The 18,734-nt window shown below is 36.8% G+C and overlaps 1 protein-coding gene across 4 annotated transcripts in view; it reads left to right on the top strand.

Moving 5' to 3' along the window:
- The window catches only part of PAM (peptidylglycine alpha-amidating monooxygenase), an 81,899-nt gene that overhangs the window by 21,459 nt on the left and 41,706 nt on the right, over window positions 1-18,734 (top strand). For all 4 annotated transcript variants that reach the window (XM_009891661.1, XM_009891662.1, XM_009891664.1 and 1 more), the window contains exons 5-11: window positions 2,234-2,319; window positions 4,037-4,120; window positions 13,946-13,994; window positions 14,495-14,562; window positions 16,198-16,278; window positions 16,393-16,469; window positions 16,762-16,865. In XM_009891661.1, the coding sequence (XP_009889963.1) occupies window positions 2,234-2,319; window positions 4,037-4,120; window positions 13,946-13,994; window positions 14,495-14,562; window positions 16,198-16,278; window positions 16,393-16,469; window positions 16,762-16,865 (549 nt within the window). The remainder of the gene's footprint in view (window positions 1-2,233; window positions 2,320-4,036; window positions 4,121-13,945; window positions 13,995-14,494; window positions 14,563-16,197; window positions 16,279-16,392; window positions 16,470-16,761; window positions 16,866-18,734) is intronic.

An 18,734-nucleotide genomic window follows, 5' to 3' on the forward strand; every position in this document is an offset into this window, starting at 1 on the left:
AGCTCTGGAGTCCTCAACATAAGAAGGACATGGACCTGTTGGAGTGCGTCCAGAGGAGAGCCACGAGGATGATCTGAGGGCTGGAGCACCTCTCCTATAAGAAGAGGCTGCGAGAGTTGGGGCTGTTCAGCCTGGAGAAGAGAAGGCTCCGGGGACATCTTATTACAGCATTCCAGTACCTAAAGGGGGCCTGGGGAAGGACTTTTTACTAGGGCATGTATTGATAGGACAAGGGAGAATGGCTTTAAACAGGAAGAGGGCAGGTTTAGATTAAACATTAGGATGAAGTTTTTCACTTTGAGGGTGGTAAGGCACTGGAACAGGTTGCCCAGAGAGGTTGTTGAGGCCCCATCCCTGGAGGTGTTCAAGGCCAGGCTGGATGTGGCCTTGGGCAACCTGGTCTAGTGGGAGGTGTCTGTGCCTATGGCAGGGGGGTTGGAACTCAATGATCTGCAAAGTCCTTTCCAACATAAACCATTCTGTGGTTCTATGTTGCAGTAAGGCTCTCTGGGATCACAGAAACCTGCAATGTCCCACTGAGATGGTTTTTCCCACATGCCAGAAGAACTGGTTATTCTTGGGAGAAAAGCCTGGAAAGCATCGTATTCATTTGTTCTGAGAGGTGCCATATATGGTTCAGGCATCCTCAATAGAAACATTACCAAGCCTGCATCCGCTAAAAGTCCTGATCTTTTAGGCTTTTGTACTCTTCCTCACACTGTGTGAGACTCTTATTTTCCCCAGTATTTAAGGTGACTGAAACCCTGCTTTGTGTGTAAAAACGTTTTCCCAGGTCATGATTTTACCAGCAATAATAAACAGAGAAGGGGCTGTGTCATTGAAACCTTGGCATGGGTGTCAACCTTCATTGCATCTGGCTTGGATCAGTTGATGTAGCCTGAATAGTTTCAGGCTGAGGCTTTCTAAAAGTCATACATGTGTATGCTGCACCTGTGGGATGACTTCTACACTCTGCTCAGTGCTGCAATGTTTTACCACTGAAGAAGGTACAAATACACTGTGTAAATAACCCTTTTCCCTAGTAGTGGATAGAGAGGGAGGAGTCGCTTCTAGGTGCGTGTTCAGAAATCCCCTCAGCATCCCTTGTTTGTTTATCCATGTATATCATCCTGTAGCCTACACCGGCATACAGCAGTCAGCACCCTCTTGGATGTGGTCCAGGTACATTGTGCTGTCCATGCAACTGTGTCTAACTGCCCTTTTACAGATTTGGTAGTGTCTGTGCCCCGAGTTTATCAGTTCTTGCAGATTGAGACCCCCTCCCTGGAAGTGTTCAAGGCCAGGCTGGATGGGCCTTTGAGCAACCTGATTTAGTGGGAGGTATCCCTGCCCATAGCAGAGGGGTTGGAATTTAAGGTCCCTTCCAACCTAAACCATTCTATGATTCAAGATATCTAGAGCATAGGAGTCTTTGGGGGTCTTCCGCACTCCACCCTTAATGTTGCCTGCAAGGTGTTAGCTGCAGAGGCTAGGGACAAATTCAGAGCACTCAGATATAAGTTTTTGTGACCTGTTTGTGTTCTGTAACTTGGGAAACACTTTGTTTTTTCCCTTGGTTTTTTTTTTTTTTTTGGTGTGTGTGATTTTTCTGTTTATGAAAAACAAGAAATTGTGCAGTGGAATAAAAATTAACTGCACTGCAGTGAGATTGCACTGAGTACAGGGAAGAGCATGAGTGCCTTCCACCTGCTGGTTCATCTGCAGCTTCCTGCCACCTTTTTTTTTCTGTCAATAATTTTAAAATGAATTTTAAATATCAATTTTGACTTAAAGCTTTTATATCTTGTGGGTTTTTTCTGCTTTGCACATGAGTCATGTCCCTCTGTGTAAATGTGGAAGCCATTGTCATTTTGTGGCACCTGAGTGCACTAGTGCTAGAAATTTTGATATGGTTCATTCTCACAAAAGGTTCCTTTATTTTTTTCATCACGGGCTACTAGGCTGGCAGGGACTATCAGAACTGTCTACGGTTTTGACCCTGTTTGCCTAACACTACCTAAAAGCAGAGGGAGGGGAAAAAAAAGAAGATGGAGGATCTAATGATATCTGAGAAAGCAGTCTACATTAAAAGAACTGTGTTTAGTCAAAATACATCCAAAAGCATCTTCATGGATCCTAAAATTGGTGGTTTTGCATGTAATTCACCTGCCCTTTCCTGATTTCAAACCTGAAAAATACTATTCCCGTTTGTTTTCTTTCCTCGTATTTTTAGGGACTGTGATGAAGGAACATGCAAAGACAAATCTAACATTTTGTATGCTTGGGCAAGAAATGCTCCACCCACCAGGCTACCCAAAGGTATTGTGCCTTTAATGTGAAGTTCTTGCGTACAGGGACAGGGGAGAATAGAAGGTGTGGAATTAAGCACCTGGCATATCTAGGAACCTTGTATAATATTTTTATTATGTCGAGTTGATGGAAACTGTACAAACATCAACCTCATAAACTATGAATATGTTATACTAGCTAATATACTTGGGGTTTTTGTCATCCTGTTTGCTATAACATTACGGGTTTCACTAGGGGTGGAAAAGGCTAAGGGAGAGTTAATGGTCATAATATAATGGTTTATTTTTATCTAGTATTAATCTTGCATTTCCTACTATATGTTATTGATAGGGTACTATTTATATATTTTTCAGTAGCACACAAACTGCATCAAAATATTTTTGTGTGTTTGGCAAAGCACAAATAAGTTCTGTCTAAACATTGAATTTTTTCTGTGTCTTAAGTACACTTGACAATTTTATGTGCTTTTCTAATGCTTTGATGCGGTTGAGCAACATGTTTATATGCCCGTTTTCTTATATGATAGATGACTTTGCTGAATTCAGTCAAAATTTTTTAAGCTACTTGGAGTGGTATGTCTGGAAGACAGAGAGAAGTGGTTCTTTCTAATAACCACTAAGGGTCCTGAAAATATCTACCATCCATATAGGCTTAATCTGGAAATGCCTTGAATTCTAAAAATTTTTTCTTTTGTCATTTAACTGCCTCTTTTCATAACCAGGAGCAGTGCACAGTATCTTGAAGAGGTTTATTTTTAATAATCCGTTTACACACTTATCAGCACAAATGTTATTTGGTTTGGTTATCAGAATGTCAAGTTAAAAAAAATGTTGCTTGGAGGAGTCTATGGAAACCTGGTATTTGCTTTGCTGTTAAACCCCAGGTAGTAATAATTTTCTTGTCTCTAAGCTGTCCATAAATAGAAGGTTTGTGGGGAGGGTTCATAATGGTATTACATTTGTGCACAGAGAGGCTGCAGTCTCATTTATAAGTAGGCTTTGTCGTGGGCCGTGTTTAATCTAGTGGGATTCACTGACCGAATAGGAAGAAATTGCTTTCTCTGCTTCTTTTGAAGGCTGTTCATTGTAGAATCAGTTTAGAGAAATCCCTTTTGGTGACGGTGACATTTTACAATTTCCATTAGTTCAAATTATATGAAATTCCTCCATTTTCTTCTGTGACTGTGCTTACTTCTGTCAACAAGAAACAGCTTCATAATTTCCACAAGATTTTTTCTGCATACAATATTAATTTACATCTCAAAATATTTTACTGCAGTTCTTTTTATCTTTTCATTCTCAGTATGTTCTTAGTAAGTCAGTGTTAATCAGTTTGTATTATTCACAGGTTGTATGAGAAATGAAAGTTCTACCATATCCTACAAGGATGGCAAAACTTGATTTTATTATTTTTTAATATAGTTGTATACAAATATCAAATTGTATTCATATTCTTGGATTGAGAGAATTCTCAGCTTAAAGCAGATATCTGTTTGTTAATAACTAAGTTACAATCCTAGCTTCTTAGTCTGTTTGGGAACACGTGTTGTGATGGTGGTTTTCCGTCCCAGTTTCTGGGACATGTTTTCTTCGCTGGTGTCTCAATGAATTTTTCTGCCCCTTCATTCTAACCCATTGCAGTCATTTGTATTTGTATATATGGTCAGCAGTGGTGAACCATCTTACATTTTATTGTTTCTGAAAACAATGCATTTTCCTTCTCTTAGGTGTTGGATTCAGAGTTGGAGGAGAAACAGGTGGCAGATTTTTTGTGCTCCAGGTACACTATGGGGATATTAGTGCATTTAGAGGTATGTATTCAGGGAATTTGTTCTGTAAGTTGTATCAGTTGCAGCATCAAAAATATTTACGTCACCTATAGAAAGCAATTTTGCTGTTACTTACAAAGATAAAGAAAGATCAGTGGGCATATTTGTAATAAAGTTTGTATATTAACTTGACTTCTTTATAAACTTGGTTTAATATCTGTAAATGTTTGAAAGGTGAACAAATTTTTTTCTTCCAAAAATAGAGGGCAAATGACTTAAAGCAATGAAGAAGCAGTTTAATAATTTGTAGTGTAGGGAGAAACTTGTTTTTCCCCATATAATTCAGTGTTTTCTTTAATAAAGTTGAAAAAAATACCCGTGAACGTACTTAACCTGTCACCTTACTTGAATAGCTGGTGACAAAGATGTCATAGACTGGCCAGTCAATCACAGTACCCGTGTTTGGAAAAAGTTGTAACTAGTGGAGACAGTGTCTTTTCTTTTTTTTTTTTTTTTTTTTTTAAAAAAAAAAAAAAAAAAAAAAGATGAAACGCTCATTTCAAGCATGGCAATGTACTTACTGTTGTCAGTGAGCGTTTCAGAGTCACAGAGTGGTTGAGATTGGAAGAGACCTCTGGAGGTCATGTGGTCCATCCTGCCTTGTTCAAGCAGGGCCACCTACAGCAGGTTTTCCAGGTGTCTTTTGGGTATCTCAAAGGATGGAGACTCCACAGCCTCTCTGGGAAACCTGTCCCAGTGCATCATCACTTTCATAGTAAAAAAGTTTTTCCTGATGTTCAGAGGGAACCTCCTGTGTTTCAGTTTGTGCCCACTGCCTCTAGTCCTGTCACTGGGCACCACTGAAAAGAGCCTGGGTCTGTCTTCTCTGCATCCTTCCTTCAGGTATTTTTGTGCATGGGTAAGATCCACCTCGATCCTTCTCGTCTCCAGGCTGAACATTTCCAGGTCTGTCAGCCTTTCCTCAGAGGAGAGATGTTCCAGTCCCTTCATCATCTTCATGGCCCTTCCTTGGACTCTCTCCAGTATGCCCATGTCTCTCTGTTACTGGGAAGAGTAACACTGGACACAGTACTCCAGGTGTGGCCTCACCAGTCAACTGCTGGCCAATCAACCGCTCCTCCGAGTCTGGTGTCATCAGCAAACTTGCTGAGGGTACACTCTGCCCCGTTGTCCAGCTCATTAAGGAAGATGTTGAACAGGACTGGACCCAGTATTGACCCCTGGGACACTGCTAGTTACCATCCTTCAGCTTGACTTTGCACCACTGATCACCACTCTCAGGGCCCGACCATTCAGCCAGTTTTCAATCCACCTCACTGTCTGCTCATCCAGCCCATATGTTAAAAGCTTTAATTAATGAAATTTGGAATTCATTAACACACGTTGAAATATTGGTGATCTGAGATATTTTGGGACAAGGTTAATTATTTTTTTTCATGTTGTACTTTGTTCTTTAAACCTGAAATGCCTTGTTCTGACACCTCTGAGATGCATGTGTTCTTGTTTTTACTTTGTGAACCATGTGCTGTGTGGAGTTTTGGGTTAGGGCATCTCTTGCTTTCCAGAACAAAAAAAAGCTGTGGGTCATCATTCTCTTGGAACTTGGCTGTGATACATTACTACATAGGGTTTAAATGAGAATGTGGAGATCCTCAAGGGCTAAATGATAATCAAAATGTTGGACTTGAAAGAAAGGGGAAGTAAGCTGAATAGTAGCAAGAAATTAAGGGAGGAGTATGCGTTACACCAGTAGTTTGAGCTATGCCCATGGCCTCTGAATCCTTCTGTGGTACCATGGTAAATGATCCACAGGTTGTACTTGGTTTTGAACAGAGGTGTTACCCCCAGTAGCTGGCAGTTTCCCAGTGCCACGTGCCCTCTCCTGCACACCTCTGGTAAGGTTTGGGCAATACTCATCTAGAATTTTCAGCAGCACTGCCTGAACCTGAAGGTGGTGTTTCCAACATGACAGGAAGGTGTAATGTAGCATTATGGCAATAATGGTAATGGAGGAGGAGAAGGAAGGAGTAAACTGTGTGTGCTGGCACTGTTTAGATGGAGCACATACGCAAATGTGCACAACTGAAGTTGAAAGACTTGATTTTCATGAGACAATTCAGATGGACCCGTACAACCCATGAGATTCTCTGCCTGCTAAACCCACGAATAATTAAAGTTACAAACCTCAAAAGAGAGCATGTTAGTTGAGAGCCTGCTCTTCATTATTGCTTGGGGACAGTGAGAATTCTCATTGTTCGTTTTCACTCTTAAGTGAATTTATGGGTATGTAGTTATTAAAAAAAGAAAGAAACAAATGAGATCAATAACCTCCATTGCACATTAGTTGAGTGTTCAGAAATTTTTGTTAGTAAATTAACTTGGTAGTCAAAGCTTCTATGCTAAAAATCCACTTGCTCACTTAGAGATACTTTAGTGAAATAAGTTAGCAGTGAAATTAAAACTTAATTTTAGACCAACACCTACCCTGCAGCAGAATTCCTTATTTTTTGCCCAGAAATCTGTACAGGACTTGGAAAAATCAATGTCATAGATAAGCCTGCAAAATTATGAAAGTTTAAGAAGTGTGAACTGATAGCACTATAATTCAGGAGATGATACTAGTGTCATGTACTGTTTCATCAGTTAAAAAGTATGACAGAAAGCCCTCTGATTTACTTCAGTGCCTTTTACTTGTTAGTCTGGTATCTTTTTGTTAAAGTGGAAAATAATCTACCTTTTCTGCCACTTTTGTGAGAGAAAAAAAAAAAAAAGAAGTTTTTAATGTAGTCTGCCTGGGAAAATTCCAGTGGAGAAAAATATAATTTAAATCTCCTAGTAATTTAAATGTCCTAAACCTTGATTTTAGTGTTCAAGGATATTCAGTGCATGACCTTCGACTAGTTTTACAGGTATTTTTACACTTCAGGAATGACCTAAAGGGAGCTTTTTTGTATGAATGAGATGTCTGTTGATAATTGTGGCTTGTCAAAGTATCCGAATATAGTGATTACAGTTTGTATGTAAGCGCATGCAGTTGTTGCAGTTCAGAACAGAGGACAAATGATGAAATATACGCAGTTAACTTATGCTTTCAGTAGCACATCAGAGATTCAGAAGCACTGTTCAGAGTTTAATTTTCTGACTTACAAGTCATTGCAAATATAAAATATTTGGCTTAAGGTAATAATTATTTATGTATTAGCACCCAATTCTACTTCCTATCAATTTGAGGGGGGGGAAATGTCATAGTTAAAATTTATCAACTCTCATTTTCAACTCTTTGTAAAAAGGATATTTTTCATTTCATTAACCAGTTATTAAACTAATTCTGCTTTCTCTCACTCCTTAGCTATAATCCAGAGCTAAGTATATGTATTTAGATATGCACTTTATGCTCAGATATTAAAATAAAGTTTATAGTATAGTGTCTAAAGTACACATAATAAAAAGTAAGCTGGAAAACCAATAATAAGTTCTACCAAAAACTGGGCATATGTGGAAACAGCCATCTTAGAAAAACAGTAATTGCTCTACTTGACTTTCTTCAGTTTTTATACTGCAAAAGCAAAAATTATTTTGTTTTGGAGTTACGGTTGGTAGTAGATACAGTTATGGAACAAGTGAAAAGCTGACAGAAATTTGTCTTTTTTTGATATTCTTGTTTAGGGTTCAGATTCAAATAAAACGAAATCTAGCCATCTTTAGATCTATAAAGGCACCCACTCAACCTGCAGTTTGGGCTGTAGGGATATGCAGTGCAGTTGTCACACTGTTCTTGATTTATTCTTCCATGTAAGTGCCTTCAGATCTGATTTTAATATATGTGGGTTTTTTTTCCAGTCCCTAAAATTTCTTTTTTTCTACCCTCCGTATAACAAAGACTAACATTGTCTCTAACCTGCCATACTATTATCTTAGTTCTTTCCAGCACATACGAGAATGTAGACGTTATCCCCAAGAATCAAAGTAATTAAAAGTTATCAATAATAATCTCTTTTAACTTGTTCTGTATGAAAGGTAATCACATTCTATCATTTTCTATGTGTTGTAACTGTTGCATTGTTTGAAGTGTTTAATAATTTTTTTCAGTATGCTTGGAGCAAACTTTTGGGGAATTCTTTGGTTTTTGTTTAACTTTGGCTTCTTTTGCATTCCCTTTCTTGTTCCTTCTCTTTTCTTGCACAAGGCATGCATAATATTTGCGTTCTCAGCTCCTTCTCCGAACCCCCACTCTTCACTGTGAATAGATTTATTTCTTCCCGCTATCATTCCCTACAAGAATTATGTTACTACATATAACATCACAGACGTACCTGGTTTTGTGAGGGCAATGTGGGATTCTTAGTGTTGGGTTTGGTTTGGGTTTTTTGGGAGGGTTTTTTGGTAATTAATTGTGACCACCAAGCTGGTAGATGTCTTAAAAATAACTGTTTTCTTCATAAGCATGTGAATAGTAAGCTGTCATATGAGTTCTAGTCTTCTTTGAACACTGAATTCAGTGTGCTTCTCTAACCAGGAGGGTTAACATTGGTGTCTTGAATAAAATTAATTTTGCATATGCCCAGAAATTCATGCCCATGATATATTATGAAATCCTTTCAGCAAATCAGTCATCTGTGACCTTTACTAAGGTATCTATTTGTTAAAAAACTTATACCAGACCAGGATCAACAATTGTTTGTCTCTTTTCTATTTGGAAAGTAAGTTGTGAAAATGGCACTGGTGAGTCTGTGCTTGCATTTTGTTTTTCACAAGCTGAATAAAGGTAAAGTTTCATTCTGCATGTTACTAGACTTTCAAAAAGAATTTTTCTGAATTGATTTTGTATGAGTGAACAGATCAGCAAGAGCAAGCACCTTGACTCTCCTGAAAAAAAAAAAAAACTAATTCAGCAGTGTTCTTTTATGTATCAAATATTACGTATCAATATTGAATGCAACATACTGAATTTGTCTCTTTCTTTACCAAGACTTCAAGTTCATTTTTGTGCCGCATGTCTTTGTCTTTGTAAATGTAACTTGTACAAAGTTACTTCCCAGTGGACGTTAGCTTTGGAATTGCTTTGCTCAGAGGTTGTGTTCCAGCTTTGAGGCTACTTCTTATCTTTAATGAGGCAAAGCCAATTCTGAGACCATATGTGGAGATTCTGGTGCAAATCAAAGGACCGACTTTGAAATAACGAGGGGTTTGGAGCTTCAAAAAAAGCACCACTCTGTTACAGTGGAAGCTTTTAAGTATTCTAGTAGCCATGTGTGAGTGCTATACTGCTCCTATTGAATATTAGAAATAGAGCGATGAAGAAGCTGAATAAATAGTTTTAACAGTGTGCTCTATAATTTATAATTCATGTACCCAGAGTGCAAAGAAAACATGTTTTGAAGACCTGTTTGTTTTTCTAATTCTGAGTAAAAAGCCACAGACTCTTAAGTATCTAGGAAGCTCTAGAAGTCTCAACTTCTGTGGCAGATTATCATAAATGTAACTAAAGAGTTCAGGATTGTGGATCTGGATAGTCAGAGGGGCAGGAAGCCTGTCAGACTTGCACTGGAAGTTTTATCAAAATCAGCCTACAGAAAGAGAGCATTTCTCTTTAGGATAATTTGGCTTCTCTTCAGTTATGAGTGTTTCATTCAACACACTGTATTTCTAGTATCTGAGTGTCAGTGGTTTGGCCTCAGCCAGCAACACAGAAGCAGGCAGCCGCTCACACAACTCCCACAGTCGTGGAAAAAGAAATGGTCAGGGCCAAACTCGTGGGTTAAAAGAGTGCAATTTAACAGAACAGCAAAAGAAAAGATGAAAACGCGATTACAGTACCGCCGCGCAGCGCACCGACCGGACGCGCACCGCCGCAGCCCACCCCCGAGTGGCGACTCCTCTCCTCGCCCCGGCTAGCTCTTCTTATAGCTCGGGCATGGGTCACGTGGTATGGAATACCTGCCCCCTGCCGGCTCCTGGGGAGATTAACCCCATCCCTGCCGGAACCAGGACACAGATATTTCTCCTAGAAAACGTGATTAACAGAAGTAGCATAGGTGATTCTTTTTAACTAATTTGAGTGTTTATTGGCAGTTAAACTTGGAATTACCACTACAAGTTTGTCATGTACAATTTTTAAAAATGATGTATTTAGAATCTGAAGCCATAGTTAAGCTTTAACATGCACCATTGATTTTGTTTGATATAGGTAAATAAAAGCAAGGAATATTTAGTCTGAGTGTGTTATATTTGCACACCACACAAAAACCAGTCACAAGCACAGCTTCTATTTCCATTTGAGTTGAAAGCTCTGCATGGACAATTGGCTTTCATTTGAACCTGTTTCTGAGGTATATAAAAATGAGCTTTCCAATCTTTGTCACCTGGCAAATACTAACTAGTAACTTCTTTGTCCCAGAGCAGTGCATATTTGCTGAATAGCTGAAACAAAGAAATCAAAGTAGTTAGATAAGCTGGACTGACAGACCGGAAAGGAAACTCTGATTTTGTTTGGTTTGTGCATTGCTTAAGGATATTTTTGCTTAGGTCACACAGCAAAGCTCAAAAAGGGTTTGCGCTGGGAATCAGCTTGGCCTCACTGCAGTCGGCATTCTTGGATGGAGGGTTCCAAGGAGGTGAGCTGTAGGGAAGGAGAAGCAGGGAAACAGCATTTCCAGCGTACCTCTGTAGTTGTTAGAAAAACGTTTAGCTCAGACACGGCTAAATACAACCACAGATAAAATTACAACCCACTATAGGAGTTTCCTAAAAGTCTAGACCAATGTATCCATCCATTATTTCACTCGACACAGCAGTGCAGATCAGATTCCTGTGCCAGAAGTTGATTTGTTTCTCCCAATACTGATTAATATGATTGCCTTGTATAGTGGCAATAATAATTTCCCTACTGTCTTCAGTTCATTTTGAAATTGCTCCGTTTAGGTGAAAATACTGAATGAAAATTTTTTCAATACTCTGAAAATTTAGATAGTGTGAAAACACTTTAATATTGGCAAACTGAAATATATCGGAGTTGTTTCCCTCCTCCCACTATGCTATTTTTAAAAGAGACACTATGACATAGTAAAGGTTAGGTGTTTCAAACATGATTCATGCTTGGCATATGACAGGTTTGCTTTTATTGTTTTGGTATAGTTTTCCGGCAGTGTTTAAAAGACAGGATGGTGAGGTTTTCAACTGCAAATTGCAAAACTAGGAGACACTAAACTACCGGTTACATTTTAAATTTTTTAATTTTAGGTTTTATTACTTTAAGTAATAAAGTAAAACATTCTGAGAGGAAGCAAGCATTTCCCAACTTCCATTAGAATTGACAAAGTACAAACTTTCTAACAATGTTAAACTTACTAAAACTGAGTTCTGCAGCATCACCTGTGTTATATGAAGAGCCAAAAATTTAGTCAAAAGAATTAGTTTGAAACGAAGCTGGGGCAAAAGAGACTTCACAAAGACCTTTGTAGCAAACATAGAGGTATTGAGATTGTAAGTGAAGTTTCCTACAGTGACAAGTAGATGAGAATAAACGGTATATACATATCTTGAACTTTTTCTAAAACCATCAACAAAGAATTTAATTTCTCTTTCTCTTGAATGTTTTACCATTCCCCTGGTTTTGTCCTAATAGCTTTGTCTTTCTGCATCTTTTGAATTCATGACTTGACCATTTGGAAGCAACAGTTCTCTGTGATTGAAAAGCAGTGCTTATTCTGGCATGGTATAACTTTAGTTTTTCTTTCCGTCTTTAGGTAGTGCTGACCATATCTTGACTTCGCCATTTTTCCTTTGTCTACTTTTAGTCTTTTATTTGGTCCTGTCCCTTCTCTCTCTGTCAACTTTTTCTTTTCTTTCTTTGCCTCTCTCTGCCACCCCCTGCAAATTACTTACCCAGTGGTGAATGTATTTATGGAAAGAGGGTTTTTTATATTTTATTCTTTTTTAAGAAGTAACTTTTAAAAAATCATTTGAAGACTATAGTTTAAATGTATTTTAAAGTCTGTACTTTAAATTGGAGAATTTTTGTCTTAAATTTTAGATTAATTTTTCAGTGTCTTTTTCTGTACAAACGTGTGTTTGCATAAAAATGATACAGAAGAATGTATGTCGAAAATGTAAAAAAATGTGCAAATCTATTTTCTACAATATATTGTTTATTTGGCTCTTTTGTAGAACAGAAACTGTGGGTGACACAGTGGCAATAACTGGCTGATAGCTTTGCAGTTTTGTGCACGTGTGTAGTCTTAAAATACTTCTAATGTAATTCCAAGTGAACTTTGTCAATACGCTACCAAACCCATATTCAGTCCTTTTTACAGAAGATAGGTGCTGAACTCTCTGTGTTTGAGGCAATATTACAGGTAGCTTGACATAGACAGAAATTCCGTCTGCATTGAATGGGTATGCTTTGTTTCTGGATTACCAATTCAATTTTCGTCTGTGTTCCTTCTGATTCATCACACTTGGTTTCAAATATCCTCGTGAGACATGCTTTCCAAACATGCAGTGCAACTACAGTAGTGGGTACTCTTGATGAAAGAGCTACTGTTCTAATTTTTCTTTTGTGTATATAGTGAAGACTTTCCTTTTTTGTTGTTATTTGTAATGGTATAACTATGATCTACTGATTCAGATTTTTAAATACAGAAGTGTTTGTTGGGACACATAGAGCTATAGAAACTAAGAATTCTCAGGTGCCATGATGATGAGTATTATGAGAACCTAATGAAATTGGGTTAGCTACTTTTTCACTTGCATAACATATGTACTAATTTATACATTTTGTAAAAATAGTGACTATCTACTTTGTGAATGTTTTGAAAGTAAGTTCCAGTATCAATGGTGGTAAAACCCACCTTAATAAGGCAGTGTGGTGTGACTGAAATAGCTGATGTTTGAAAAACTAAACTTGGTATTTTTTAATGTGTAAAGTCTCCGTGTTTTGTCCCACTCTAGTCATTATCCTTTCTTCTGTACAAATGCACTGCTTTTTTCAGTTCAGAATCTAGCTATTGATGCGAGGAAAATCTCTCCCAAGTTACCACTTGTCAGTAGATCCATAGCTACTCTGTTCTTTTTCTTACCTGGAGCATATACTGTTAGAGGGTATTTTTTCAGCATTTTCTGTTTACTTGCTTTGGAGTTATATCCATCTTCTAACAACAGCTATTTTTGGTATAAACATAAGTCAAGGAAGCTTTACTGAAAAAGAATGAAGACTGAACTCGCAGATCAACAACTAAAATTGAGTAACTATGAAGGCAATAGTATCTTTAAAAAAAAATGTCGGACATATTAGATAATGCTGATACAGTACCATTAACAAATGAATGAACTATTCTTACTGTCCTTCGAGGATATCCAATGTTAAACAGAACTGCTGTCTGTATGGGTATCTCAAGTTCACCTGTTGACTTCATTACAAGGATTTCTGGTTGATTCATTATTACATCTAAAATAATTGTTTTTACATAAATCTTTCATTTTTAGCTTTTGTCAAAGTACACTTTTGTTTGCAGCAAACAAACTTTTACTGCTATTGTAAAAATGACTGATCTCCTAGATACTAGTTCATAAAGATCTGCAATTTCTGGTGCCAGAAAAAGCAGTTAGTTTTTCATGCACCAGAGGTCTGGTCTATATTAGGGTTTTGCTACGTTGCAGCGATTTGATGTTCAGGTTTCTGCAAAGTTGAGTAGTGTTTCTGCATTATGAAAGTTCTACTGCAAACAGTAAGATTAAAACTTATTTTGTCTTCAGGTATTTTTTATACAGCAGAAGAATGTTATTAATGTGGAATAATTTCACATTGTTTCAATTGCTAATGATGAAACTGTTTTGTGATTTATACAGATAAACACAAGGACTGCTCTGGTGTAACTTTACATCTGACACATCAAAAGTAAGTATCTTTAAAAATACATACCTATTATGATTTTTTTCATCAGAACAGAAGGCATGGAAACCCCTCCTTTAGATTCATTTGAAAACATGAAATAAAAATAATATGTACTTCACAATATTAAGAATTTTGAAGCCATGTGTCATCTGTTGGCAAAAATTTTCATTTCTGCTAAGAACCTTGACGAAATGGTGCTATCAGTACTGAGTTAATTCATCTTAAGAGCTTCATATTTAGAAGTCTGGGACAAGGACAGCAATTATGTAGATGATTGTATTGTCCTATTTCACGTACTTTGTAGGAGATGCTCTAAAACTTGTAGCTCAGTATGAAAAAGAGGGAAAGGGAAGTGCTGTGAACAGCCACTTTCTTAGTAGAGCACTATCAGATGTAATCCAACCTTTAGAAATTAGTGTCATTAAACAGTATCGCATATTGTGTCTCTGGCAGTCAGTTTTTACAAAGGACTTGTTTAGCAGAGCTTGGATTTTGACTTGCAGGCAGCCTTTGATTGCTGGAATGTATCTTATGATGTCTGTGAACACTGTAATACCACCAGGCGAGAAAGGTGAGTCGCAATCCTACAAAGTGACTTTATAATTTCAGCATCTGGTTTATTTTTACTGCTTATTGTGGAAGAAAATTTAGCAGAGACTTGATGTGTTGTAGGTGGACAAATTAATTGCTTAATTAGACGAATGATGAAAAAATTAGCTATAATTTTAAAGTTATATCATATCTCCTGATGACTACATCAGCAAAGGCGATCAATGTTGTAGAAAACAGTATTGGAAAAACACTAATCTGTGCAATAGTGAAGTTACTAGGATTCTTACCAGTATTTATTTGATTTATTTTCATCTTAATATTTTACCAAAAAAGTCCTACCTATTTTCTTATTTCCTCCCTCCCCCCACAAAAAAAACATAAAAATTCATGCCATTTGTGATTTACTAAGAGTTCAGTTTTAACAAATTATTTTCTACCAGTAAGGACCTGCTCTTTAAAATTTTTATTCCTATATTCCGAGTTGGTTAAAAGGTCAAAATGCTGAAAAAACATTGTAAAACAAAGTTTACAAACAGTTTCTATTCAGAATCCTACTCGGTGGATTTTATCTGAAACTCAGCTTGGATAGTCCCAATATCATTACTTCAAGCTGGCATGAAATGTTCTGTTATAAGAAAATTCAACTCTGAATTTGCATTTTCCTATGCTATAACAAAATTTATATTAGATATCCGAGAACACCATTCATCCCATTTACAATTGCCTGCCTAAATAAGATGAAGTGGTCAAATGCTCTGCTGACTCCAACTGTTTGGTGAATTCAGCAACTTAAAATCTTTTTTTAATTTGAATTGAAACGTAACGTATTTTGCTTATCAATATGAAAACATATCAAACACACCCCGCCCGCCCCCCCTGGAAATATTTGATCAATGCAGAAATTTACTTTTTCGGCTGGAGGGGTGAGGGAAAGGGGAATAAAAACAGTTCTGTGCCTGTTGACAACTGCCTTCTCATGTTCAATCAAATTCACAGTTCTTACATAAAGCATGAAGTTTGTTACAACAGGAAAAATGCAGCCAGTCCCCAGATACCTCTCAGAGAGACATCAGCGGAGGAACTTCTCCGTGGGCTCTTCCTTAACTATTGTTACTACACCTAACACAAGTACTAACCTGCAGACATTGTCTGTATGGCACTTCTCTGCCAAAGTCTGCATCTAACCCTAAATATTTAAGACTGGGCCTAGAACTAAGATGTTAAAATAGAGCCTTCATTATAAATTGTATCTGTTTTAGAATCATATCAGTTTATTTTAATTTTCCCCTATGTAAACTATTTACCATAGCTATGTTTATTTTAAGTGTCACTTAATATAGTCTGTAAGCAAACGTGTTACTTTTCTGTGTTAAATAGCAGTAGTGTACACTGGAAAAACTAATACTGAGTTTCAGCCCCATTTTGTGTGTACATCATCACAGAAAGTAATTTTCAAGTGACTTTTACTATATTTTATTAGTGTTTCTTTACAGATGTCTTGAGGTAGACACTGCAGAAATATAAGATACTACCTAGTATCTTTTGAAATTGTCAGTTGTCCAGTTTAGGTATACCTTTCGTAAACCACACTGATTGAAGTTTGTTTGATAAATAATGTGATTTTTCATTGTTTGTTGTAATCGTATTTTAACAGTGGTTGATGCAGACATTGCCTGCCATTACAAAAGGTTTCCAATGCACCTTTTTGCCTACAGAGTTCATACACACAGACTAGGTAAGAGTTTTATTGTAACATAGGAATACCAAATACTTAACAGAAAATGCTGACACTACAACATATTTTTTTAGAAGTATATCTCATGTTCACATACGTATTGGTATGTTATAGGTAAAGTAGTAAGTGGATACAGAGTGAGAAACGGTCAATGGACGTTAATTGGTAGACAGAGTCCACAACTACCACAGGTTGGTTGTTTTTTTAATTCTAACTGTAAATTTTAATGATCATTATTTAAAACTGAGAAGCTGTATTGGCAGTCATGAACCCACAGTTTGCATCACAGTGTTTCCACCGGTACATGTTGTTGTGCCACTGGAAGTGAATGCTGCCAAGTATTATCATGATTACATTATGATGCAAAAACCATTCTGAAATTGCTTTTCAGATGTGTAGCACTCTCATTCTTGTGTGTGTGTGTATTGATATAAATTATATGAGACGCTTCCACTGATTACGGTGAATCATCCTCTCTTTCAGGCATTCTATCCAGTAGAACATCCTGTAGACGTTAGCTATGATGATATCCTAGCAGCTAGATGTGTGTTCAGTGGTGAAGGCAGAACTACAGAGACACATATAGGGTAAATTTTCTCTATTTGCTCCATTTCCTAACCATTTTTTCCCAAGGTAACGGTGATGTGTAGAAATGTATTTGTTTCATATATTCTTCCAAGATAATTCTAACAAACTGTTAAATTCTGCCAGAATGGTCTGCTTTGCTGTCTAGTCCTCTAAAGGTTTAACTCTACACATGTTCATTGTCTTTACTTATGTAAATAATCACTTTACTAAAATGTTCAGAACATTTCTCAGGTGAAGCTATGCTGCCAAACATCTCAGATGTTGGGCTGTTCTGCACTTACAGAAGGATTCAGAATACCAGTTCTAAAAAACTTATTTTTTAATAAGTTGAAGTTATTGACTGTTTAAAGCAAAATAATAAAGCTTCACAATTTCTCTTCATTATTTCAGAAAGAAAATTTATGGAAGCTTACAAAATTCTGCTAAATTTTTACCCATCCGGAAATCTAACCTTAAATTCAGAGTAATATACCAGTTACCTTTTTTTCTATATAAAAATATACAGGCTTTTATGACAAACAATAAAAATATAAATGACTAGTAATGATAAATGGGAAAATCTGAACTGTCGGTGATGATATTCAGCCAAAGATGACAGACAGAGCTCTATTAAGATCAAGTTGACAAATACAACTGTAAAAATAGATGCAATATTAATATTCTCTTAACTGGCTCCAGTTCTTTGAACCATAATTTACTCCATACATAGAGCTATGAAGATACCCTGAAGAAATCTCTCCATTCTGGAGCTCTGTGCTGCAGCACCCCAAGGGATGAGTTTTTTAGTGCACTGAGCACCCTGAGATTTCATCTCAGTAGGTGGTTAAGGATTCAACACAAATTTATCATCTTTCAGTGAGTAGTTAAAATACCGATGACTAGCAGCTGAAGCAAAATTAATTGTTTGAGAAGAGGTTTTTACAAAGGTCATAACACTGACAAAAATATATCCAAAACCTTAATTTAACTGTATACATTTTTTTACATGTTCTAAAAGTTTCTGTCACGTTTCTGTAATGTTCACCAAAGTAGTTCCTATTTGTTGAATAATCCTTACCATTTAAGAAATAGTTCCGGGGCAATTACCGTCTTTTCTTTCAATGCTTTCAACGGGGAAGTAATAGGAACAGAAATTGATGAAAGAAGCAGACCTTTATGTTTTTATTATGTATTTTCTACCTATGAATTTTGAGAAACAACACATAAGCATTTTAAGGAAATATTTAAATTATTACACAAAAACTGATGCATAATATGGAAGCATAAATGGTTGGAAAATAAAATTAAATGGATGGATGAAAAGGAATGCATTCACAACAATACTGAGTATATGGGAAGTTATACAGCTAAAATAAATTAAGTAAAAGTTGTTTAAATCTTGGAAAATGTTGCCCTGATGTTGCAGTTGTCTCGCTCCCATTCAGAATGACTTGTCAGTCCAAGATAAATATTAAAAGAACCTCTGAGTTCCAACTATAAACACTGAAAAAATGGGAAATGCAAACGTGAAAGGACAGCTGTGAAATAATGCATATCTGAAAAGGATCAGATCAAGTCTGCATGTTCACTTTTCCAGTCTCTGTATTTAATTTTTTGCAGGTGTTTTTGTTTTTTCTTAAACTAGCTGAAAAAAAGATCTTTAATTCCTTATGTGATTTGTCTCTAATATACATGGAAGGCAGGGCTAAAACAAACTTAGAGTTTGCTTTCTCCATTGGCCTTTCCAAAGCCGATCAGTTAAAGCTTAATCATTCATAATATACACTAACTAATTAAAATATGACATATTCTCAATGTTATACTTTCTTAACAGTGGAATAATTTTTGTGATAGTCAACTAGTCCCTTTCATGTGAATGAAGTGTCATT

This window comes from Charadrius vociferus, unplaced genomic scaffold (assembly GCF_000708025.1).
Source record: "Charadrius vociferus isolate BGI_N301 unplaced genomic scaffold, ASM70802v2 scaffold609, whole genome shotgun sequence".
In the NCBI taxonomy this organism is placed as follows: domain Eukaryota; kingdom Metazoa; phylum Chordata; class Aves; order Charadriiformes; family Charadriidae; genus Charadrius; species Charadrius vociferus.